At 38.2% G+C, this 27,607-nt stretch overlaps 1 protein-coding gene across 1 annotated transcript in view; it reads right to left on the reverse strand.

The window, feature by feature from the left end:
• The window catches only part of DGKK (diacylglycerol kinase kappa), a 147,824-nt gene that overhangs the window by 84,240 nt on the left and 35,977 nt on the right, over nt 1-27,607 (reverse strand). The window contains exons 2-4 of the mRNA XM_032397941.1: nt 20,607-20,717; nt 18,788-18,868; nt 16,699-16,803 (exon numbers count right to left, since the gene is read on the reverse strand). Coding sequence (XP_032253832.1) covers nt 16,699-16,803; nt 18,788-18,868; nt 20,607-20,717 — 297 coding nt within the window. The remainder of the gene's footprint in view (nt 1-16,698; nt 16,804-18,787; nt 18,869-20,606; nt 20,718-27,607) is intronic.

Below are 27,607 nucleotides of genomic sequence, written 5' to 3' on the forward strand. Positions count from 1 at the left end.
ATCTCTATACTGCTTGGCCAAACCACTGTATTGATTTAGTCTAAGCAAAATTAGTTCTGTTAGCCTTGTCCTTGGTTCTCTTTAAGTAGTCAGCTAAAGGGGGTGGTTAGTTGGAAAAACAGTGAATCCAAGTCATCTGGTCAGGCAAGAAAGGGAGGAGGCAGGGATCTCTGACTTTGGGCTAAGGAATGCTTTAACTATCTCGTGGAGATATACATTCCCCTTACTGGCCTTACTGCTGCCAGGTAAGCAGAGTAGTGCATTCATCTCAGGGGCTTCTTGCCCAAGCATTTTTTTCTGAATGTTACACTCTGACTACCTACAGCAGGTTCCTGGTTAATCAATTTAATTCATTCAAAATTCATTAAACAAATATCTACTGCATAACTACTATGTGCTTAGCACCTTTCAAGGCATTGGAGCTAAATGAACAAGACAGAGTCCCTGCATTCATGAAATAATATGAAATGAAAACACTGTTTGGTGTTCTATTCCATGGTATTGAATTTGACATTTACTGTTAACCTGCCTGTAAATGCTGCATTTGTTTATCACAGTCTGATTCTTTATGGCTGTGGGGAAGGCAGAGGGTATAACAGCAATTCGTTTGGGGGTTGAAAGGAGAAAAGAAAAGGTGGGCACCAAAAACACCCAAGTTTTTTCTGGGTGTGCATTCCATGGGACTCTTCCACTTTTTCTCTAATTCTTGTGAATGTCTTATTTTTTTCCTTTCTGCCTTTCTCGAGTGTAGACATTAGGTGTGCACATTTAGCTTTTATTCTTGACAATAAGTAATGGGTTATATTTATATAATAAAATGGGTAGGGTGTGTAAAGGCATAACAAGACTTTAAAAAGAACTATATATTCTCCCTGATGCCAGCTGATAGTGGTCCATTAGAGAGAGAGAGCTATTGAGGGTTCTAGCACATTAAGTATTCAGCCTTGATCAATTTACAGGAATTAGCCATCTAAACCATAGCCTACACATGGCACTCTCTGTTCCATCCTTCTTCCCTCTTCTGGTATGCTGGCTATGTGCTAAGCTGCTGTTGGATTGACCAGGAAGCTTCCAGAAGGAAAAGCTACTTTGATGAGCTAAAGGCTCACCTGATCTGGGATCACTTTGTGATTGCAATGTTTCTTCATGCTTAGACCCTGACAAAGCTCCAAGAAGATCAGAGTAGATGGTGAAGAATCCTGAGGAAGTGACATAGTCTTGGTTTTGGCAGTCTGAGCTCCCAGTACCTTTCTACTCCCCAAGCCACTAAATTATAACTCTACAAGTATGTTCCTTCCTTCCTTCCAACCTCCTTCCCTCTTCCAATAGTTACTAAGAGCCAATTTTGTGTCATCTATGAAGCTAGACACTGGAGACATAGAGATAAATGATCCAAAGTTCTTGCCTCCAGGGAGCTCATAGTTTAGTGGAGGAGAAAACTTCCTAAACAGATCATTTCATTACAGAGTGACATGTGAACTCTCCTAGAATGTGCAAGGTTCAGTCCATTCCAGAACTATTAAGCAAAAAGTCACCAGAATTTGAAGATTTGGAAAAATTATTAGCCTACATACATTGCAAAACATGAGAATATGTGCTCTGGAGAGAGCACTAAGAGTGTGGCTGGACAAATTTTGCTGGAGGGATTAGATGTGTGACACATGGATCCAATAAACTATCTCAGCAGAAACATTGGCAGCTTGGACTGAAGGGTCAGACATGGGACCAAATGAAGAAAGACTGTCAGACTTTGGGGACTCTACAGGCAGAAAACAGGCTGATAGAGTTACTTGGCTGTGAACATGTGTTATTCTTCAACAAAATGGAAGAATGCCTCTAAGGGGGCTCAGAGGTCAGCAGGGATGCTGAGGGTGGTTCATAAGCCAGAGGTGCTGCCCCTGCCACCACAGATCCAGAGAGTGGTGGCCTGCAGGTGAGGCCACTGTATTCCTGGATCCAGAGGGTGGGGCCACTTCCTTGATTAGAGTCGGGGGCTCCCGCCCTTGTTAACTTGAGAGAATGGGGCCAGAGGAAAGAACATCAAGCCACCAGAGAATTATTCTGAGGCCTGGAAACCTAATGGAATTTGCTCTACTGGGCTGTCAGTTTGCTTTAAACCAGCAACCCTTTTATTCCTTCCATTTCTTCTCTTTCAGAATGGGAATGTCCATCCTATGCCTGTCACAGCATTGTATTTTGCAGGCAGATAACTTGTTTTCTAGGTTTTACAGCTCCATGAATAGAGAGGAGCTTTTCCCCAAGATGGACCATACAAAAAGTCTTATCCATACTTGATTTAGATTATTTAGAAGGTAAGATTTTGAGCTAAGAATTAATGCTGGAATGGGTTAAGTCTTTGGGGGATGTCAGGATGGGGTGGATGTATTTTGCATGTAGGAAGGCCATGACTTTTGGGGATGTGGGCAGAGGATAGATTGTTTCCCCCCCCCCAAATATGTTCAAGTCCTATTCCCCAGTACCTGTGAATGTGACCTTATTTGGAAATAGGGTCTTTGCAGATATAGTCAATTTAAAAAGAGGTCAGACTGAATTAGACCACACATAGCCCTAATCCAATGACTAGTGTCCTTATAAGAAGAGGAAAATTTGGACACAACTACATACAGAGAGAAGAACACCATGTGAAGATACAGAGCATGTAGACACAGCGGGAACAACCACGTGATGATGGAGCCAGGGATTGGAGTAATGTGTTTAACAAGCCAAGGAATGCCTACAATCACCGGAAGCTAAGAAGAGGCAAAGAAGGATCCTCCCCTAGAGCCTTCAGAGAGAGCATGGTTCTGCTGACACCTTGGTTTTGGATTTCTAGACTCCAGAACTGTGAGAGAATAAGTTTCTGTTGTTTTAATTCACTCAGTTTATGGTAATTTGCTATGGCAATCCTAGGAAACTAATATAGTATATCATTACAGGCTTTTCTAGTAGTTGACACAGATTAAAAATCCATTTTGAAGACAGATGAAAAACTGGCATGTATACAAACCACTGATCTCTGAATGCTAAGGAAGACAGTTTAACTTAAAGCTTTCAGTGTGTGGTTGTTGGGTTTTGTGCTTGATTTTTATCCCCTCCAAAATATTTAGGTGAATACATTCATGCAGAGACCATCACTCCAATCATACTCTTTGCTGTTTTAGGGCAGCTAAGACTATTTCCTCAATCTCCTGAATCCCTCTCAGCACAATCTGGAACCCAGATAGGTACAGTAATTATTTTTCTATTAGTTAAAGGAGATCTTGTTAATCTAGGCATTTTGTAAACTCTACAGCACTATCCAAATGTGAGAACTTAATAGCATTAAGTATCTGCAAAGTGTATGAGTCTCAGATGAAACATCCCATAAGGCACAAAATCTTCTAAAGATATATTTCCTTAAAGGAATCTTGTTTGGGATGGCTTATTTGATGAAAGGCTATGTTTAGATATAACAGAATCACTGGTTTTGCTGTAACTTAAACTCAACTGCTTTGTTATATCAAGGTTTAGTAACTACAAAATGTTAGGGCCTCCTGGGTTGGCCATTGGTAAGGTAACCATATCATCCAAATCATGACACTTTAACAGTAAAAGGGGAAGATATTAGTAATTATGCTGGGACAACAAGTGTAAAATGTGTTCATCCTGAGCAAATCATTAGCCATGAAGACACTAGGCATGAGCTAGAGAATCATTTGGCCAACTTGAATTTATTTGTTGCTCTACACAATCTAGTTGTCTGGCTTAGTGCCACTAGTTGTGTGTCAGACTACCGCATAACCACAAGTTGTGGGGACTAGAAGAGAGAATGAAGATAATTAATTAGTCAGAATTTAAGATGTTCTTCCAAGAGCATAGATTAAGAGTTAGGAGATCTGAAATCTCAATTCTGCAACAATAAACTGTGACTTTAGGCAAGGCAACTGAACTCTTCTGAGTTTCAGTTTTCTCATCTGCTTAATTAAATCTTAGAATCATAAGCTTCTCAAATTGAAAGGAATGTTAGATTTCATCTAGTCTACCCACTAGAAAAAACTAATTTTCTTTTTAAAATGAACTGTAAAAATTGAGGTGCATTTGACAATTAAAAATTATATATATTTAATTTAATTTGATGATCTGGTATACATATATAAATGTACACACATACACATAGTGAAATAATCACCCAAAGTCAAACTGATTAACATATCCATCACCTCAGATACTTACCACTTTCTTTCCTTCTGTGTGTGTGTGTACTGAGAACATTTAAGATCTTCCCTCTTAGCAAATTTTAGTATACAATGAATGATTATTACTTATAGACACATTGTTGTACATTAGATCTTCAGAACTTATTCAACTCATTCATCATTCAGCATAACTGAAACTTTGTACCCCTTAACCAACATCTCCTCATTTCCTCCTCTCCTAACACTTGGTAATCACCATTTACTCTCTGCTTCTATAAGTTTGACTATTTTATTTTTTTTAAGATTTTATTTATTTATTTAAGAGAGAGAGGGATTAAGAGAGCATGAGCCGAGGAGGGGGGCAGAAGGAGAGGGAGAAGCAGAATCCCCGGTGAGCAGGGAGCCTGATGTGGGACTCGATACCAGGACCTCAGGATCATGACCTGAGCCAAAGGCAGACACTTAGCCAACTGAGCCACCCAGGCACCCCAAGTTTGACTATTTTAGATTCCACATGTAAGTGAGATCATGCAATATTTGTCTTTCTGTGTCTGGCTTACTTAGTTTAACATAATTTCCTCCAGGTTGATCCATGTTGTTGCAACTGGCAGAATTTCCTCCCTTTTTATTTTTTATTTTTTAAGATTTATTTATTTATTTTAGAGAGCGAGCAAGAGAAAGAGTGCAGTGGGGAGGGGCAGAGGGAGAGAGAGTCTTAAGGCCTTACGACCCTGAGATCACAATCTGAGCTGAAACCAAGAGTCCAGTGCTTAACTGACTGTACCACCCAGGCACGCCTGGATTTCCTCCTTTTTAAAGACTGAACAATATTTCATTGTGGGTGTGTATGTATGTATGTGTATATATGTGTGCGTGTATGTATATATATATATATATATCATATACATATATACATATGTGGGTGTGTGTATCACATTTTCTTTATCCATTTATCCATTGAGGGACATTTAGGTTGTTTCCATATCTTGGCTATTGTAAATAATGCTGAAATAAATATGGGAGGGCTGATATCTCTTTGAGATCTTGATTTCATTTCCTTTGGATATATACCCAGAAGTGGGAATGCTGGAACATAAGATAGTTCTATTTTAAAATTTTTGAAGAATATTCATACTATTTTCCATAGTGGCTGCACCAATTTACATTCTCACCAACAGTGCACAAGGGTTCCCTTTTCTCCCTATCCTCATCCTCATTTGCTATCTTTTGTCTTTTTGATAATAGTCACTCTGAGTTGAGATGATATATTACTGTGTTTTTTTTTATTCCAGTATAGTTAACATACAGTGTTATATTAGTTTCATGTGTACAATATAGTGATTCAACAATTCCATACGTCACCTGGTGCTCATCATGACACATGAAATTCCTAATGCCCATCATGGGGATGGATAAAATAGGTAAAATATCATTGTGGTTTTGACTTACCTTAGTGATGATTAGTGATGTTGAGCACCTTTTCATGTACTTGTTAGCCATTTTTATGTCTTTGGAAAAATGTATATACAGGTCCTTTGCCCATTTTAAAATCAGAGTTTGTTTTTTTGGTATTGAGTTGTAGGCATGATTTATATATTTTGGATATTATCAAATATATGGTTTGCAAATATTTTCTGCCATTCCTTAGGTTACCTTTTAACTGTTGATTGTTTTCTTTACTGTGCAGAAGCTTTTTAGTTGATGTAATCCCATTTATTTATTTTTACTTTTTTGCTTGTGGTTTTGGTGTCATATCCAAGAAATCATTGCCCCAACCAATGTTAAGAAACTTTTTCTTTGTTTTCTTCTAGTAGTTTTATATGTTTAAGTCTTTAATTCAGTTTGAGTTGATTTTTGTATATGGTGTGAGATAAGGGTCCAATTTCATTTTTCTGCATACAGATATCCAATTTCCCCAGCACCGTTTATTGAAGAGACTATCCTCCTATTTTGTGTTCTTGGCACACTTGTCAAAGATCAGATGACTGTAGAAGCATGGATTTATTTATGTGCTATTTGTTTCCATTGGTCTATATGTCTGTTTTTATGCCAATACAATACTGTTTTGATTACTATAACTTCAGAATATGTTTTTTAAAGATTTCATTTACTTATTTGAGAGAGAGAGAGCACACACAAGTGGGGGGAGGGGCAGAGGGAGAGGGAGAAGCAGACTCCCTGCTGAGCAGGGATCCTGATGCAGGGCTCAACTCCAGGACCCTGGGATCATGACCTGAGCCAAAGGCAGATGCTTAACTGACTGAGCCACCCAGGCACCCCTAACTTTGTAATATATTTTGATATTAGGAAATGCGATGCTTCTAGCTCTGTTCTTCTTGCTCCAGATTGCTTTGGCTATTTCAGATCTTTGGTGGTTCCATATGAATTTTAGAATTGTTTTTTTTCTATTTCTGTAAGGAATGCCAATGGAATTTTGATCAAGATTGCACTGAATCTGTAGATCACTTTGTATGAACATTTTGATAGTGTTAATTGTTACAATCCATGAACATGGGAGATCTCTCAATTTATCTATGTCTTCTTTAATTTCCTTCATCAATGTTTCATAATGTTCAGTGTACAGGTCTTTCACCTCTTTGGTTAAGCTTATTCCCAAGTATTTTATTATTTTTGTTGCTATTGTGAACTGGCTTTTTTCTTAATTTCTTTTTCAAATAGTTCATTGTTTATGTATAGGAACCTGATTGATTGTTGTATGTTGATTTCACATCTTACAACTTTATAGAATTCATTTATTAGTTCTAACAATTTTGTCATGGCTTCAAGTGCCCATTGATAGTTGAATGGATAAAGAAGATGTGTGTAGATATATATAAAACCACAATGATATTTTACCTATTTTATCCATCCCCATGATGGGCATTAAGAATTGCATGTGTCATGATGAGCACCAGGTGACATACGGAATTGTTGAATCACTATATTGTACACGTGAAACTAATGTAACACTGTATGTTGACTATACTGGAATTAAAAAAAACCACAGTAATATATCATCTCAACTCAGAGTGGCTATTATCAAAAAGACAAAAGATAGCAAATGAGGATGAGGATAGGGAGAAAAGGGAACCCTTGTGCACTGTTGGTAAGAATGTAAATTGGTGCAGCCACTATGGAAAACAGTATGAATATTCTTCAAAAATTTTAAAATAGAACTATCTTATGTTCCAGCATTCCCACTTCTGGGTATATATCCAAAGGAAATGAAATCAAGATCTCAAAGAGATATCAGCCCTCCCATATTTATTTCAGCATTATTTACAATAGCCAAGATATGGAAACAACTTAAATGTCCCTCAATGGATAAATGGATAAAGAAAATGTGATATACATAGATACACACACATATATGTATATATGTATATAATACACACACACAGTTGAATATTATTCATCCATAAAAAAGAATGAAATCTTGCCATTTGCAGCAACAGGGATGGAGTTAGAGTATAATGCTGAGTGAAATAAGTCAGTCAGAGAAAGACAAATACCATATTATTTCACTCATATGTGGAATTTAAGAAGCAAAACAAAGAAGCAAAGAAAGAGAGAGACCAAGAAACAGACTCTTAACTATAGAGGACAAATTGATGCTTACCAGAGGGGAGGTGGGGAAATGCGTTAAGTAGGTGATAGGGATTAAGGAGGGCACTTGTCATAATGAGCACTGGGTGATGTATGAAAATGTTGAATCACTATATTGTACACCTGAAATATAACACTGTATTTTAACTACACTGGAATTAAAATAAAAACTTAATAAAAAAATTTTGTTGAAGCTTTCAATTTTCCTATGTATATGATTGTGTCATCTGCAAAGAGAGACCATTTTACTTTTTTTCTTTCTAATTTGGATGCTTTTTATTTCTTTTTCTTGACTAATTACATTGGCTTGGATTTCCAGTACTATGTTGAAAAAAGGTGGTGAGAGTAGGCATCTTTGCCTTGTACCAGATCTTAGAAAGCAAACTTTCAGTTTTTGTCATTATGTTGTTAGCTATGGGCTTTTCATTATAGCCTTTATTGTCTTAAGGCAAGATTCTTCTATTCCTATTTTGTTAAAAATTTTGGTGAATAGGTGTTGAACTTTGTCAAATGCTTTTTCTGCATCTATTGAGATGATCATGTGTTTTTTTTTCTTTCACCTTGTTAATGTATTGTATCAGAATGATCAATTTATCTATGTTGAACCACTCTTGCATTTCTGGGATAAATCCCTCTTGGTTATAATGTATGATCTTTTTAATGTACTACTGAATTCAGTTTGCTAATATTTTCCTAGGGATTTTTGTATTCATGTTCATCAGGGATACTGGCCTGTGGTTTTCTTTTCTTGTAGTGTCTTTACCTGGTTTTGGTGTCAGTATCTGGTTTAGTATCTAAACTTTGGAAGAATTTAGAAAAGATTGGTATTAATTTTTCTTTGAATGGTAGAATTCACCCATGAAGCCATCAGGTCCTGGGCTTTTCTTTTTTTGTTCCTGGGCTTTTCTTCATTGGGAGATTGGTGATTACTGATTCAATCTCCTTATTTGTTATTGGTCTATTCAGGTTTTCTATTTCTTCCTGATTCAGTTTTAGTAGTTTGTAAGTTTCTAGGAATTTACCCATTTCTTTTAGGTTATCTCGTTTGTTTATAATAGTTTCTTGTGATCCTTTTTATTTCTGAGGCATCTGTTGTAATGTCTATTCTTTCATTTCTGACTTTATTTATTTGAATCTTCTCTCTTTTTTTCTTAGTTAGTCTAGCTAAGGATTTGTCAATTTTGTTCTTTTCAAAAAGAGCACTTCTTTGTTTTGTTGGCTTTTTATAATTTTTTATCTGTTTGATTTCATTGTCTAATCTTTATTATTTCTTTGCTTCTGCTAAATTTGGGCTTAGTTTGTTGTTTTTTCTAGCTCCTTGAGGTGTAAAGTTAGGTTGCTTCTTTGAGGCCTTTCTTTTCTAGTGGAGGCACTTATTGCTATAAATTTCTCTCTTATAACTGCTTTTGCTACATGCCTAAGTTTTGGTATATTATATTTTCATTTTTGTTTTTCTTAAGGTACTTTAAAATTCCTTTTGGATTTCCTCTTTGACCCAATGTTTGTTCAAAAGGATACTGTTTAGGGGCACCTGGCTGCCTCAGTCAGAAGAGCATGTGACGTTTGACTTGAGGTTGTGAGTTTGAGCCCCATGTTGGGTGTAGAAAGTACCTGAATAAATAAAAACATTTTTTTTTAAAGTGTACTGTTTAGTTTCCATGTATTCATGAATTTCCCCATTTTCTTGGTGTTATTTATTTCTATTTAATTCCATTATGGTCAGAAGAGATACTTGGAATGATTTCTATTTTCTTAAATTTGTTAAGACTTGTTTTGTGGCATAATATATTATCTATGCTAGAGGATGTTCCATGCACTCTTGAAAAAATGTGTCTTCTGCTGCTGTTGGGTGGAAATTTCTGTATATGTCAGTTAGGTCCATTTGGTCAATAGTGTTATTCAAGTCAACTGTTTATTGATTTTCTGTCTGCATGTTCTATACATTATTGTAGATTGTAGTTCCCTACAATTATTGTATTGATGTCAATTTCTGCTTTCAGATCTGTCATTATTTGCTTTATATATTTAGGTACTCTGGTGTTGGGTACATATATTTTTATAATTGTTATATTTTCCTGTTGAACTGACCCCTTTACCATTATATAATGCCCTTCTTTGTCTCTAAAAACAGTTTTAGTCTTAAAATCTATTTTGTCTGATATAAGTATAGCCACCCTTGCTTTCTTTTGATTACCAATTGCATGAAATATCTGTTTTCATCCCTTCACTTTTGGCCCATGATTTCTTTATTTTTTTTAATTTAAATTCAATTAGCCAACATATAGTACATCATTAGTTTTTGATGTAGCATTCAATGATTCATTAGTTGTGTATAACACCCAGTGCTCATCACATCATGTGCCCTCCTTAATGCCCATCTAAAGTGAGTCTCTTGTAGACAGCATATTTCTGGATCTTATTCCTTATGCATTCAGCCAATTCATGTCTTTTTTAAAAGTTTTTATTTAAATTCCAGTTAGTTAACATAGAGTGTAATATTAATTTCACGTGTACAATATAGTGGTTCAACACTTCCATACAATACTCGGGGCTCATCACAAGTGCACTCCTTAATACCTACCACCTATTTAACCCATCCCCTCACCCACTTCCCCACTGGTAACCATCAGTTTGTTCTCTATAGTTAAGAGTCTGTTTCTGATTTGCCTCTCTCTCTCTTTTTTCCCCCAATGCTCACTTATTTTGTTTCTTAAATTCCACATATGAGTGAAATCATAAGCTGTTTGTCTCTCTGACTGACTTATGGGGAATCCTCTTGCACTGTTGGTGGAAATGCAAACTTGTGTAGTCACTCTGGAAAACAGTATAGAGATTCCTAAAAATAAAAATAGAACTACCCTATTCCAGCAATTGCACTACTAGGTATTTACCCAAAGAATACAAAAATACTAATTCAAAGGGGCACCCCAATGTTTATAGCAGCATTACCTACAATAGCCAAGATATGGAAACAGCCAGTGTCCATTGACTGATGAATGGATAAAGAAGAAATGGTATATATATATATATATATATATATATATATATACACACACACACACACACACACACACACACACACAATCGAGTATTACTCAGCCATAAAAAAGAATGAAATCTTGCCATTTGCAACAACATGGGTGGAGCTAGAGTATTATACTCTGTTTCCTCTCACAAAGATCGTTTTTAAAGATTTTATTTATTTATTTGACAGAGAGAGACATAGCGAGAGAGGGAACACAAGCAGGGGGAGTGGGAGAGGGAGAAGCAGGTTCCCCGCAGAGCAGGGAGCCCGATGTGGGACTCGATCCCAGGACCCTGGGATCATGACCTGAGCCGAAGGCAGTCGCTTAACCAACTGAGCCACCCAGGCGCCCTACTCCATGTCTTTTGATTGATGAAGTTAATCTATTTATATTTAAGGTAATTATTGATAAGTGAAAATTCACTATTACCATTTTGGTATTTGTTTTCTGTATGTCTTTTGGTTGTTTTGACCCTGTCTTCTTCTCTTGTTGTCCTCCTTTATTATTAAGGATTATTTTTTGTGGTAATTTGTTTTGGTTTTCTTCTCTTTATCTTTTGTGTATCTATTATAGTTGTTTATTTTGGGAGGTAGCTCAAGGCTTGTATAAAATATCTCAAGTTGTAACCTTCTATTTTGAGTTGTTAACAATTTAACTTCATTAACATACAAAAACATTACACTGTTACTCCCCCCAACACATACACTTAGTGTTCTTGTAGGCAGAGTTTGCTTATTTTTATATTGTGTATCCATTAACAAAGTTTTACCTACTAACTTTTATTTTAGGGTTATAAGTAGTTTATCCACTACATAAATTAATACATAAATTGTCAGTGTTCTATTAATCCTTATACATCTATATATTTACATTTACTTGTGAGATTTATGCTTTCATAACATTTAGTGTGTTTTTATTTAATTTTGAAGAACTCTTCTAAACATTTCTTGTAAGGCAGGTCTAGTGGTGACAAACTCCTTCAGTTTTTGTTTGGGAAAGACTTTATCTCTCCTTTTATTTTATTTTATTTTTTTAAAAGATTTTATTTCTTTTTGACAGAGAGAGAGAGAATGTACAGGCAGGGGAAGCAGCAGGCAGAGGGAGAGGGACAAGCAGGCTCCCCGCTCAGCAGGGAGCCCAATGTGGGGCTCGATCCCAGGACCCCGGGATCATGACTTGAGCCAAGGGCAGACGCTTAACCATCTGAGCCACCCAGGCACCCCTCATTTTATTTTATTTTTAAAAAGATTTATTTATTTGAGAGAGAGAGAGAGAGAGAGAGAGAGAGAGAGAACTGGGGGGAGGGGCAGAGGGAAAGGGAGAGAAGATCCCAAGTAGACTCCATGTGAAGCATGGAGCCTAACACAGGGCTCAGTCCCAGGACCCTGAGATCATGACCTGAGCCAAAACCAAGAGTCAGACGCTTAACCGACTGTGCCACCTAGGCGCCCCTCTCCTTCACGTCATTTTATTTTATTTTATTTTATTAATTTTTTTAAAAAGATTTTATTTATTTTTTGACAGAGAGAGAGAGAGACACAGCGAGAGAGGGAACACAAGCAGGGGCAATGGGAGAGGGAGAAGCAGGCTTCCCGTGGAGCAGGGAGCCCGATGTGGGGCTCGATCCCAGGACCCTGGGATCATGACCAGAGCCGAAGGCAGATGCTTCATGACTGAGCCACCCAGGCGCCCCCCTCTCCTTCATTTTAAAGGATGATTTTACCAGGCACAGTATTCCTGTATGTGTTTTTTTTCTTTCAGTACTTTGATTACATCATCTCACTCTTTCTTGATGGGCAAGGTATCTGTTGAGAAAACTGTTTATAGTCCTATTAGGGTTCCCTTATATGTGATGGGTTACTTTTGCTGCTTTCAAAATTTTCTTTGTTCTTGACTTTTAACAATTTGATTATGTCTTGGTGTAGTCTTCTTTGGGTTGATCTTGTTTGAAGATTTTTGAGCTTCATGAATCTGGATTTCCATCTTCCTCCCAAGATTTGGGGAGTTTTCAACCATTATTTTTTTAAATAGCTTTCTGCCCCTTTCCCTTCTTCTTGGACTCCCATAATGCATATATTTGTTTGCTTTTCTCTATGCTTTTTCATTCTTTTTTCTTCTCTGACTGATTTAAAATAACCTATTTGTAGATTCTTTCTTCTGCTTGATCAAGTCTTCTGTTAAGGCTCCCTGCTGCATTTTTCATTCCATTTATTGTATTCTTCAGCACCAGAATTTGTTTGGCTCTTCTTAAATGATTTCTATCTTTTTGTTGAGCTTCTGATTTTGTTCATGTACTGTTTTCCTGGTTTTACTGAATGGTGCATCTGTGCTCTCTTGTAGCTCACTGAACTTCCTTAAAATAATTATTTTGAATTCTCTTTCAGGAGGTTCGTAGATCTCTATTTCTTTGATATCAATTACTGGAAAATTATTGTTAATTCTTTGATGGTGTTCTGTTTTCTTGATTTTTTAATGTTTTTGGTACTCTTGTGTTGATGTCTTCACATGTGATGGAGCAGTCACCTCTTCCAGACTCTACAGACTCATTTTGGGATAAAGACTTTTACCCATAGGTGGGTGTGAGGGTACTAATTTGGGTTGGATAAGGCAGCTCTGGCTCTAGGGTGTGCAGGAGCAATTCCTGCTTCAGGGATGGGACAGCAGCAAAGTCTCTGTGGAGCTCCATCAGCTGAGGCCTGTGTTGGCAAAGACTGCAGGGGACCTCATTGGCCAAGGCTATGGGTTTCCATAGTGGTGGTAAGGGCTGTTGGGCTCCTTGGTGGTGAGGGCTGCTTGGTCCTCCTGTTCTCCTTTTCCTCCACAAGGGAAGTCATTGTCAAGAATGGACTCTTTTGTAAGAAACTTAGTTCCCCATCTTTGGAAGCATTTAAATAAAGGCTGCATGACTTGATCTAAAGATGCTTTAGACCTGGAGTCTAGATGACTTTTAAGGTCTATTCCTATTCCTATAGTCGATGGATCCATGACAATTCATTAGAAAGAGCTAACCTTTTAATCTAGTCTTCTAAGCAGCTCTTTATTTCCAATTTGCTTCTGCCTATTCTTTCTTTAAGTCTCCCAGGCTCAAACCTTTTATCTGTTTATAACTCCTCTCTCTCCTTTGTTTCTTTCAAATATTTAGATTATCCCCACCTCCATCTCAGTATCTACTATTTGTCTGCCCTTTCTATCTTCAATCTGGAGCTTAACTTTGTCTTGTCTGAATTAATCTCTAGCTTCCTTTATGATCTTCTGGCCTCCAGTTTTTCCCTCATCTAATCCAGCTTGTATTTCTAAAGTATCCCTTTGATAAACTCTCTTTCTTTTCCAATCCATCTTTAAACTGAACTTTGATATATTGCAATTCTTCACCACTCTTTATCCTGGCATTGATAGTCCTCTACCATCAGGCTCAGGCAACCTCTCCAGACATTTCTCAAACTAACTTTCCCAAACTCTTATGGTCAAATGGAGTTCCTCTTTTACTCTATTACAAAAGTTTCTCTTTTTCTGTTACTCAGCTTTTGCTTACATTAATTCCCCTGTTTAGGACTCCCCCCTACCCTTAATTCCCTGTCACCAATAAAATCCTATTCATCTTTCAAGGTCAGTCTCAAATCTATCCTCTATTAACTCTTCCCAGAGAACTCCATCCCATACTTTTCTCTCCTGAACTCTTATACCACTTTACTGTCTGCTTCATTCATCTGGCAATCAATCATGCACTGTCTTGTAACATGTCTGAAAACTATTATTTATCTCAAATACTGTCATTTAACTGTTTCTTTGTGTATACCTTGTCTTCCCAATTACCTAAAAAGCTCATTGGGGCCAGGAACCAAAGCCACACCTTCTTTTCAACTCTCTATGGAAGAGAACTGGGGGCCTAATAAGGGCTTATTCCTTAATGTGTACTGCCTATTTTCTAGTAGGTTATCTAATTACTTTATAGTGACTTTAATAAACCACTAAGTCCATAATTAATCTTCCTTCACCCTATATCAGGCATTGGTGGCGACAGAGGATAGAAGAGACCATTAGAGATTAGGTACATATGACAGAAAGCATATTTGACTCTTTAAGACTCATGCAAGATGAATTGCTAAGATGCTCGTGCTGAGACATTTCACTATCAGCTAAAAGTGTTCCTTAATAGATTTAGGTCCCTGGACAGCTTCACAGAGGTTGTGATTGCAACCTGAAACATGATTCTTCCAAGAGAATAAACAGGCAGATCATTTTTTTCCTTTCTAGTTTATGCTAGGTAGTCAATTCCTAGATCTTTAATTCAGTTGAATCAGGAATGGCACATCAACGCTCTGACGGCTTTCTCTAGAAGCTTTTTCATTTCTAAACTAATAGTTGAAATTAAAAATATCCTATGTAAAATTTTATGCCAAATTGAAAGTGTGTCTTTCATGAGAAGTGCTCCAGCTTGGATAGAGATAAACCAAGGGAAGGAATGGAATTGGCCCTTAGGGATGATAATGGAAGAGGAGCATGGAAATCACAACTTCTTGTAGCTACCACTAATGCTGTGCCATAGTGGGCTTAATGGGAGTGGAGGGGAGGAATGGGATGAGTTTCTCTATTAGGAAAGGAAGAAGAAAACAACAAAGGAGTAAAATGATGAGAGCATTTCATGAAAGACCATCATCAGATTCTAAGCAAGAATCTCTCGTTTATGCATAGACAATGTAGGCCTGGGAGAGGCCTTACTGATATGTGGAAAGATACTTAAGCCTCAGTTCGGTCAGCTTGTCATGTACTCATAGCCCATGAGTAGCAGAGTATATAGCTATGAAAGTAAGTGGTCAAAAGCCTGAGAAGTCCTAGAGAAATGAGAACACATGGTTTTTTCCATGGCATTGTTTTTGCTTATAAAACCCATCATCACCACTCTTCTATCCCAAATGCCTGTTAATAATCCTCTACCCTTTGCTAGTTATTTAAAATATCAGCTTCTTTTTAAGGGTGGATTCATCTTCCCCTTTATCTCCAAGACCTGCACAGCAGAACTTTGCTTTAGGATGAACCATGTATCATTTTCTTTCTAAACCCTGGCTCCATGATTACCCTCAGATTCATTTATTCATTCAACAAATATTTATTGCACCTCTACTATGTGCCAGACACTGATATAAGAAATCAAATGACAAAAATCTTTCCCCTCTTGAAGCTTACATAACTTCTAACTATGGTAGGCCTTCAGAAGAGTGGATTGAGGGCATAGCCCAGAGTTTGAATGGTGTACATTTGCTGCAGGGACCAGTGGCTTGGGGTTTGTTATTACTAAGAAGAAGAACTCTGCTAAGCTTTGGAGAGGACTGCTCCTTGCTCTTCCTCCTACATTTCTTTTGTGGTGGACAGTGAACAGAAAGGCAAAATGACATAGTGTCATTTAGAGTCACACAGCCTGGGTCCAAATCCTGCCTTTGCTCCTGAGTGGTTATTTCATTGCTACTGAGTAGTTGTTTCATCTTTGTTTCTTTCTTCTTTGTGAGCCTCAGTTTCGTTAGCTGTTACTATAGTCACTCAGCAGACCCGGGTCAAAACTGCTGATTGCAGATTTGCTAACATAAGAACATCTAAGTTAGCTGCTCACATACATCTTGAGTGCCTCATCCATTGGGCATACAGTGACATCTACATATCAAGTGGATTGTACAGAATTATCTAAACCACATACTTACCAAGGTCAAGTCTGAGTGAATTACTTTTTTTTATAAATAGTTCTAAACAGGTTTCCTAATGATATCCATCTGTAATTCCTGACCACATGGTCTCTACTTCCATCTTATTATTTCTCTGTTTGAAATGTGGCTTAACTATTGCAATCAATTAAATGTTTACTTCTGAAAGTTGTGTGAATTCTCTACTATTTCCCTTACCTTACGAATTTCTCCCTGTTGGACAGTTTTTATGACGTTAATCCATTCTTCCATGTCTTTCCGGTTGGGTGCAGCCAGGGTAACTTTTCGTTGTGGTGTGATCACCTAAACAAAAAGTCACATTATTAGCTGGTTCACATTCCACAACTTTGCCCCCAAATATAGCCTGTGAACTCTCCAAGGACTAGACAGGTCTACCAAGCTACTTCTTAAATGTAAGGCAGAAATTCCCAGAGCCACTTAAATGTAAGACAGAAATTCTCAAATACCTACCCAAAATAATAATGATAATAGTAATAAATAACACTTTAATGGCATTTACCATGTGCCAGGCACTGCTCTATTACACTTTATGTATATTATTTATTTCAATCTTCATCATGACCCATGAGATGGGCATTATTATTTTTCTCATTTCATAGTAAGGAAAGCCAAGGCAAAGGGAGTTTAATGACCTGCCCCAGGGCCACCTAGCAGGTAGAAAGCTGAGCTAGAATTAAAATCTAGATTCTTTGACTCCAGAATACATGTTCTTAAACACTAAGCCATGCACCATCTATAACTCCAGTGAGGTTGCCTGAAAATCCTACTCACTTACTGCTGCTTTGTCTACTTAAAAATGCTAAAAGGGTATATGCTTCAGCAGGGTCTGCCTCTTTCTGTTTGAGGGGAGAGTTAAAATAGTGAAGAGTCTAAAAATCCAGTTTCTTTCTTGCTTATAGTCAAGGACAACCTGAAGAGAACTTTACCATTATGTCTCTTAATCCTGGTTGGTATATGAACCCTGGCAAGAATAATGAGAAAGCCATGTTGAGGGTCTAGCAGAGGTAGGCCATGGTCAGGACTTGGTCTTTTCCCAGAAGGCAGGAGGGACACAGATGGCTACAGCATCAGTGATTGCTTCAATGGCCCTACTTGCCTTTACTACCAGCCCCCCAAATCTTGGAACTAGAGCTCACTACACCAGCAAGCAATTTCCTTCTCCTTCTGCATGTAGCACAGCATGATTCTGTGATAGATGGGAATAGAATCTAGTGGGAATTATGATAACAGCCACACCTTTGGTCCAAACCCATTCTTGTGTGGGGCTGATCAATGGTGCCTCTGTGTTTTAATTAGGCTAAGGGGCATCCTAGTCCTTGGTATTTCTCCTCTAGAATAAAGACGGAAAACATTAGCTTATATGCTCATCACCCAAAGGCTGAGATTTTTGGGACTGGGTCAACAGAAGTCTCAACCTTACCCTAGGTCAGTGTGATGTAATGAGAGAGAGAAATGATAGTAGGGTCTCCCCTCTTATATCCTACTGCTTTCCTTTCAACAGAGAATGGAATGTGGACCAGCCACAGAAGTGGGGTATTGGGCCTGTAGCTCTTTAGTCTGCTAAGTATCACCCTCCTGAAGAGGAACCCTAGTGTCCATAATCCACTATTGAGGCTGGGAGAAGACAGTTCTAGAAGGAGGTGGGTAGGAGAATTCCTGAGCCAATGGACTTGCTATTTTTCAGTGAGCTTTGTGGTCTCGATTCACTTAAATAAGCAAAGACGTGTGACATTTCAGCAGTGCCAAACCCTTGAATCCCTTGAAAATCTTCTGCTTCCTTTGAGGTGCTCTCATCAGTAATCTCAGCATAAGGTAGTTTTCACTTTGGATTTAGGTTCTTATCTACTTCATCAAAGGAGAGAGTGTCATGTAGCTTGATTATCTTGATATGTTCTACAGCATATTAGCAGTCTCTTGAAAACCTCCCAATGATAAATCTTCTAAATCAACTTCACCAGGAGGATTGATTTTTTGTAATACTCATTCTCCCCACCACCCAGAAATCAGTTCAGCTTTATATCAGGCAGGTAATAGAGAATAAGGAACATCACTTTTCCCTCTCTATCAATGGGCTGGTAGAAAATGTTTACATGAATAATCTTCAGCACTCATTTTGCATTACTACTTTAAGTGGATTTCCACACACACTTTGGGATCAAAGGAGGCTTGGGAAACCTGAACTCCGGAGGCAACACATGGGTATGGCAACCCCTCTACTCAGCTAGCTCACACCCCTACCCATTCAGTCATTTCCAATATTACTTACACAAAAACTATGGCAAAGATTTCTACAGCTGCTTTCTGCTAAGGCAACCTGAGACAGATCAATTGTTTCAAAGCGTGCAAACTGGAAAGAGATAAGAGGGAGAAGGAAAAAAAAACATCTGGTTAATAATGTCAAGAGATACTAAAAGGTAAACACACACACATACACACACACACACACACACACACACACACACTAATAGACATTTTTGGCAGTCATGAGCCAATCATTTGTTTGACTTGAGTGCTGGGATTTATTTAGCATCATGATTTTTGTTGATATATCATGTGACATACAAAAACCAAACCAAACTAAAACAAAATACAACTCTTCCTAAAACTCTTATGTGGATTTACAGGAAGGCTTAGGTGGTTCAGAAATATTCAAAACTAAGGGTTTATGCTAGAGAAGATAATGGGATATGGTCTAGCTAAGGGCCTACTGGAGCAGATAGGAGTTATTAGCTCCTGTTTTATCATCTGGCAGCCTTTGACTTTGTTGCTAGTCCTATCCAGTTTGAGGCCTGTGTCTCCTTATATGTTGGCTATAATAGCTAACATCCAGCCAGCAGCAAGAAAAGCAGTACTATGAATACAGATAGGGCTGCCTTCACTGGTATGTAGCCTGTGCATTCATACAAGGCCCCATGTTCAGAAGGGCCCTGCACTTGGTTTAATGCTCTGCTGTTACAATCTTGAAACTTTTAATAATTTCATCTTTGAACATGTTTTGGAAATGAAGTCCAATGGGACAATCACTCATGAACATAAGCAGAGGAGATATGCACAATCTGCATGTCCACCCCATGTCTTGTCACTCCATTTAGATTCATGATGCCCATGAGCATAGAATTCCAGTGGACCCATGATGTGTGGGAGTTCAACGAGACTCAAAGCAAGTACAAGGTAAGCATGTTACATCTATGACTGAGTAAGTAAGGGAGCTTATAGCCCTGAGAATCCACACTTTCTGTAGAAACTAGAACTTGCCTCAAACAGAGAAAAAGGCAATGGTGTTCTAAGAAATATGAACAACCAAGGCACCCTATTGTGTTCTTTCTTACTTATGTTACTTCCCTATATTAGCCAATAATTTATGCTGAAAATGGTAACACTGAAGGAAAGGGAAAGATAGGGCAGCCCATATTTCCTTTTTCTTTCAGTCAGGGTGTCAGTAGAATGTATAAGTATCAAGATGTGAAATAAAAACAGTTGAGCTGGTGTTTTATACTGGTGAGAACAAAATATATATGTGTGTATGAGCTACTAAATACAAATTATATAATTTTGGTGGTTTTTCATATGAGCTAAATGCTTTTATATTTGCTTTTAAAACTGGCATTGTATAATATACAGATGAATGGCAAAAATACTAATAATTTAAAATTTTATTTTTTCTTAGAATGACATTAAACAACAAATAAAAGATGCCATGACTAATCATTGCCTTATATTTTAATATCTTTAATGACATTTTTTCCTTGCTTTTTAAATAAGGGGCCCTGCATTTTCATTTTGTACTGGGCACCACAAATTGTGTAGTTGGTTCTGATGTAGAAGCTAATTGAGGAATCTATAAAAGGTAAGGGACAGAGGAAAGGGAAGGGAGAGAAAAGTGTCCCTCATTTGGCCCAAAAGGACAAGTTAAAGGAAAAACAGAAGATCTCAACTTCTACCTTGATGTTTGCCAACATGTCTTTACCTATTGGCCTATTTCCCCTCACAAACATTTCCTGGCATCCCCACCCACTCACCCAATGACAAGATTATATAGATATTCTATAGAATAAATATTCTATATATCTTATATATTTTCTTACTGCAGGATGGTGTGCAAAACAGAGCCTTTGTCCTCGAACCAGAAAATATCTAAGCTTCCATCTCTTGAAGGAATTACAGTTCTTCAGCAGAGGTCCTTCCTTCAGTATTTTCTGAAAAATAAAAGCATAATGCTGAATAATTAGATGAATTTGCAAGATCATATCACTTGTTCTCTCAGTTAAGAATATCAGGTATCTGGAAGGCTCTATCTCTGTCACATATCTGAGAAATGGCCTGAGAGGCAGACAAAAATACAAGGAAGTTAATTCAGTCAGAAGAGGAATTGGTTACCCTTGGAAAACACATTCATGTTGATATAGGCTCTAAATTCCTTAGGATATTTGGCCCAAGAACCACGGAGAACATCTCCACTGGTGGTAGGGGATGGGGAAGAGGGACATGAACACAAAAATATAAGAACAACATTTCTAGGAGAGGATAAGTAATAGGGGAAAACGCTGAGTTCAGCAACGGCAGATATTCAGGAAAGCTCCAGGTTGTAGCTCTAGACCATTCCTATCAGTTTTAGAATGTTCCTTTTAAAATATTAAGTTGGATCACATCCATTCCTTGCTCACGAGACTCCAATAGCTTCCTAACATTTTCAGAACCAAATCCAAAGTCTTTACTATGACCTTCAAGGGATTTATTATCTGGTGAGAAAGAAAAACAAGTACCAAAAAGGAACTACCTTCTGATTATTTTCTTTATGTATCTCATAGTCTGGTCACTTTTTCACTTACTTACTGAACTGACTGACTCTAACCAAGCATAGAATCTATTTACTATTTTTACCCTGAGGAAGTTCTCGGTTACATTTATAGGATACAAACCAACATACAAGATTGCCATTTGGGAGAAATATTCACATCCACAAAGCTGGAACTAAACCCATACTGAATGGACAAAGAGCCAGGCTTAGTTTTAGTCACCAAATCAAGGCTCTACCATGAATTACATCCATAATCTAAATTAGAATTCACCACTGAGTGGTTGTGGAAGTGTTTTGTTTGGCCTACCTAGTGTTTTTCAGTTTTTAATTAGTTGATAATATTTAAAAGAAGATTTCATAGAAAAATTCAAGTTTCCTGTTTCTTAAAAAAAAAAAAAAACCAACAGAAAATCTGGTAACAGTGTGAACCTATATTTTCACATGGCAACAATCTGCTGGAACAGAGTAGCAGATGCTCCCTTCAGATTGGGGTGCCTGACTCCAGCAGGCATTTGAGCTTGGGACCCTGATCTAAGCAATCCTTTGCTACTCCTGTTCTCCCAAATATACACACATCTATTACACTCTCTGTTCAATTCTCTAATCAATAAGATAGTACTTATAGAACCTCTGTATGTCAATTGTAAAGTTGGTTCATGAGGAAAGTTTATCTGAGTCCTCTTGATAATTTATGGGAGTTTCAAGGTTATTGTAATACCCTTGAGATGCTTACAAAAAAATGGTGCGAAAGAGTCAAGACAAAGTGAACAGTAAGATCTTGTGGGAAGGGAAAAGCTGGCAGGGAGAATGAGAAATTATATTTAAATTTTTGAAACTGAGTCATCAATGAGAAAACAACTTTTCTAAGCATTGCAATTACATCAGTCTTTCCTTTCTCTGGTCTGGTGGCCTACAGTATATACTCTCAATGATGGTATTTAATTTTCTCTATCCTAACTTCCTCACCTCTATGCCATATATTCTTCCACACTAAGTCTTCATGATACCCAAGCAGTCATATTATCCCTTTCTGCTAAAGACTAAAGTTCAAAATTTTAACTGCTCCAACCATTGAAACCATGGCCATTATTTCTGCTCCTTTCTCAAGTTATTCTACTCTGTTGATTATTAAATGCTTCTCATACTGTTCTTATTTTTGTCATATACAGTGTCCTCTGTAATAGCTTATTTTACAGTTTTTGGGTGGATATTTTCCCCTTCCCTCCATTTTCAGTTTAAAGCTTCCCTTCACTTCTTTAAAGCCTCCCTTAACTTCAACATTCTTCTTACTGCTGCTGCCATACCTAGCTCTCTTCTCTTTCTGTTCCTTTCAGGCGTGGCATGATGGGATGAGATAGTAATGAGAAATGAGGAGGGGGATTTTTTCCTCCAGAAGATTCCCATAACTCTGGGCTTTCTGCCCTTCAGAAAATTCTCAGAGCCTGGTGATTTGAAATATTGAAATAAGTAGAATTCAGCCTCTTCTCCCCAGCTGCTTCCTTCTATCAACTCTTAGTAATGATCACTCTTTAATTCCCCTTCCTGGTACTAAAGAAATGTTCTCTTTTCTTCTCTTACCTGCACCTTGCTAATTAATGACATCCTGTTATCCACCCAAGGACACAGTGAACCAATTAATTAATTAATCTATTAATCTGAGGACACAGCAAGTCATCAAAGCCTTCATTTCTCATTCCATGAACCTAGCATTTGTCATAGTCAAGATAAAGGAAAAAAAGACTTTGTGGTGCATGTATCATTGAATAGAGTGCTTCATTCATATTTTCTGAGCTTCTACTATGGACTCCACCTTTGGCAGGGCCCTTTGGGGTAGCTGAAGAAATTGCAGGCACATTCCCTGCCTCAAAGATGAGGATAGTGGGAGTAGAGGAGGAGGGACTGATAATTCATGTAGAGAGACACAAAGTTATGTGAGCTCAGAGAATTATTTGAAAGAGCCTTGGAGGCTTCATGCTTATTGCTCTAAATGTTTACCTTCTGATTCAAATGAGGGGTTCCACCAAGACAGTGGCTATCTTCTCATATATCCTGTCATTGGGTACACCAGCCAAATCACAATTATCTCCTCTCTGTCCCATAATATTAAACTGGTGACTTTGAATGCACAGCTTTAAGTACAGGGCTATCTAGTCATTATCCATAGAAGGCTGGTTGGTAACAAAAGGCTCATCAAGACCTAGTAGGGTAACTGGAGAGACCAAGATCAGTTGCTACTAAATTCTAGGTGATTATTATGATTGAATGCTGACCAGTGTTACCAGCTCATTCCATTTTTCAAGACAAGCTGGCAATACGAGCTAAAATCTATGTTAAGTTTTGTAATATTGAAATGCTAGCAACTAACTAATTTTTTAAAAAAAATTTTGAGTGCCAAACAAAACATGTATGCAGGCCAAAGTCCACCTACAGCAACCAGTCTGCAATTTCTGAACTATGACTATTGTCACTTTCTCTAGAGGACAAAGTGAATTAAGTGGTGGGTATTTCTAGTGTCAGAGGAGATTGCAGTGTATGAATTTAGAGTCTGTGTGTAAGGATCCTGCGTATGAGATATATATTACCATGGTGGGAGCAGATAAATGTTGATGTGATTTATGTATAGTAGGTATGAAGGTTAGAAAGCCATATAAGAGTTTCTTAAGTTCTAAACACAGACTCTATATCATCAACTCTGAACTACAAATATCAAAATCTGTGTTGGACAAAGGTAAAGTTCCTATAGTTCTTTTCCTTTTCAACTCTGTCCACCTTTGGGAGAAACTTACCTACTAACCCAATCCCCCTGTTTTTAAATAAACCACTTTTTATTTAAAACTCAATAAGCAGCCCCAATTTTAACAAGCAGAAGCTAAAAATCACTCAATCAAGGGGTTGCCTCAAGTCAATAAAATATGTGCATGCAAACAAACCTTGACCTGCTTAAGGCCACTAAACCTAACAAGGATGTGAGACAAAAATTGGAAGACACACAAACACGCACACACACACCCTGCAAAGGGAGGCTTTGGAAGAAGAGCCCTTGTATCCCATGAGAGGATTTGCACAGTGTTTCCCAGTTCCTGGCTGCTTGCAGATAACATCATCTCATTACCTTCCACCACAACCGTGCAGTGGTACCTCCAATTTCCAGAAGGTAAATCTGAGGCTTGGATGTTTTCTGTTACTTTGCTTGAGGAACCACAATTACAAAATGCTGGTGGGCTCTATGCTCTTTCCACTACTCTGCCCATGACAAGAAAACAGGGAGTGACTGATTAATTAGTATGCACACCACAGAGTGAACACACTAATCTCCAAACTTTGTCCTGAAAGACAAGACCATAGATATCTAAGATTAAAAGCTGTTCTATGAACAGCTCTGAATATTCAGTACTAAAACTGTTAATGAGCTTCCCTCTAAGAGGCAAATGGTAATCCATAGTGGGAAAGAACTCCTGTTTTTTTGTTTTTTTTTTTTAAGTGACTGTCCAGGATTGACTAGAAAAGTGATGAGAATTCACATATATACAGCACTTTCAATTGATAAAGTGCTTTTACTTTTGTTATTGAATCCTCTCAGCAGCTCTTTGAAGTAGGTATTGAAGGCATCTAACTCAATTCTGCCCTATGAAAGATAACCTGAACTTCAGTTTAAGTGGCTTGTCCATATATTTTTATTTCTAAGACATTATCGAGGTGCTTGAAATTTTTCTTCTCAAATAAGATTGTCAATGTTTGTTTTGCATTTCTGAGATTTTGCAGTGTCTTGGGGCGAAAATATTTGTCAGAAGAACGCATCTCTCATGTTATTATGAAAGGTAATGAGGAATAAGATTCTATATGTGAGATTTTCTTGGTGGCCACCTTTACAGGCATACAACTATTTCATAAAATGGAACACACCCGTAATCCTTTTGGTCCAAGCTGCCACACTTCTGTGGCAACGTTTTGATGCTGTGGATAGGAAGGAGTTAGGAAGGGTCATAGGATCCTTGTACATACTGAAATGTCATGTGACACACCTGATGCTTCTTAAACCGGAACATACTGCAGGCAAGCCTCCTACTCCTTCCTGCCAGTTCTATCTGACGTTAAAACCGAAACACTGCAGTGTCTACTCTTAAACTCTCAAGGTTGCCTGTTTTGTAGTAGGAGTGAGTGTGGTGTTGAGTTCAGTTACCGCAGAGATGGATCAGCTTCATTCAGATCCAAGAATGCAGGACCTACCAAAGCATAGGTAATTCAGGTTTACACAAAATGTCTTTGCCTAAACTGTAGCAGCCCTTGCAGAGGAAGCTAGAGCTTTGGAAAGCTCTGCTTCAGTTTCCTTTCGGGTCTTCTTTGATAAGCCAATCTCCATTATTCCCAGAAACTCTTGCATCCTGGCACAGATGATCTCTGTCCCTGATGCTCTACAACTCAGCATGTACAAATTAATTGCCAGTAGTGAGGGTAAGCATTTCCCTTGCCCCATATTTATTAAACATCTTCTATAAAATATCTCAACAGGGTCTATAAAGCAGCCCAATTTCCCATATATAATTAACACCTGCCTGCTGCTTAATTGAGAAAGGGCAAGTACAGCTGCTGCTGTGACCTTTTCCTATGCTCCTCCCAAATCCCCAAAGCTGCGACTATCTGCTACGTCTGTTTTTCTGTGGCTCAGTGGGTTTTTGATGGGTGAGGCTTTAGGTTTTTTACTCTTTCCTAGCAAAAGGAGCTCTTATTACATAGCCAAATTGAATTCCACCCCCAACCCATCAAAGAGTAGGCAAGCATCATGACATGTACCACTATTTGTTATTAGCTGGCTGCTCTTCTGTTTTACTTTCTCATGCTGCTCTTGGGAGGGAGGTGGATCAAGTTGGGGGATGAGTAGGTCATCACTCTTCAAGTGAGAACTGGACTTCTACTATGAGCACAGCTGGGGAAGCCAGGTTCCTGCCTATGGCTCCTTCAGCCTAAAAACCTGGAACATCTCTTCTCTTTGCTTTGGGGGTGGAGGTGATGGGAAGAAAGCCATTTCCCAAAATGGCCTGCCGAAGTTGATTCAGAGCAACAATGTTTGATTTGGTTAAAATGCAACTCTGGGTGCTTTAGGCTTTAAACAAGGCCAGACCTGCTGTTTCACTGAAAGTTTTACATTCCCCAGGGTCCTTTTGACATGGCAGGAGTCAGACAGACTGGCTCCAGCATTTACTAGCTGTGTGACCTTGGGCAAATCACTTAACCTCTCTGAGCCTCAATTTCCTTGTCTTGTTAGATGAGGCTATCTCACAGAACATTTGCCTGCCATTCTATAAGTGTGAGTCTCTTCTGGATTGTGGAGGCAGGGGCTTGTGCCACAATTTCTTTCATCCCACACTGGGAGCTTTCCCCTTGGCACTAGCAACCCTGGCTGTTAAGGGCTGCAGCAGAAGAATGCGAAGGTAACCAATTGTCCCAGTTTCCCCAGGACTGTCAGTGCTAAACCCAGGAGAGTCATGGGAAAACCAAGATCTGTTGGTCACCCTAACACTGAGGAGTCAGATCTTTCTACGGCTCAGGTCTGCAAGGACTATAGCTGCAAATCCCTCCCACTACTTCCTGTGCTAAGGAAGAACTATAGATGCTCATCCATGTCCCTCTTCTCTATTAGTGAAATAAAGTTGAAAATGATGCTACATTTTTTTCTGAGTAGGTAAAAACATATCATTCAAAAGATATTTTATACACATGCACAAACATACATACATGTATTATTTTGCCTTCATGTATGCACAGTGTTTTGTTTCTCACTTTCTATGCCTAATTTATCATGGAGTCCTTTCAATATTACATACTGAGCTGCCTCATTTCTTTTTACAACTGCATAGCATTCCACTGTATGGATATAATGTGATTTACTTAAACAGTCCCCTATTGGTGGAAGTGGTTTAAAATCTTATTCTATTACAAACAACACTGCAGTGACTTTCTGTATATACATGTCATTTTGCACTGGTGTGATTACGTTGATAAGACAAATACCAAGGGTTGGTAACTTTAAAACTAGTCTACTGGGACCATAAAGCCTAAACACATATGTCTTCTCAAATCTCTCTGCTCTCTCTCCCTTTCTTTTTTCTATTATTGGAGTTTCCTAGGAAGGGTAAGGACCACTAATTGCTTGGGGGTTGGGGAGGAGGTGAGTAATTTGGACCCAGGCTGACAAAGTGCAGAAAACAGTAACCTGGCTCTTGATAATTGCCGTGGGACCAGCAGCAACCAGGAAGGGGGACGAGCTCAGCTGAGTCCTCCCAGACCTAC

Source organism: Phoca vitulina, unplaced genomic scaffold (genome assembly GCF_004348235.1).
Source record: "Phoca vitulina isolate PV1807 unplaced genomic scaffold, GSC_HSeal_1.0 scaffold107, whole genome shotgun sequence".
Lineage (NCBI taxonomy): Eukaryota > Metazoa > Chordata > Mammalia > Carnivora > Phocidae > Phoca > Phoca vitulina.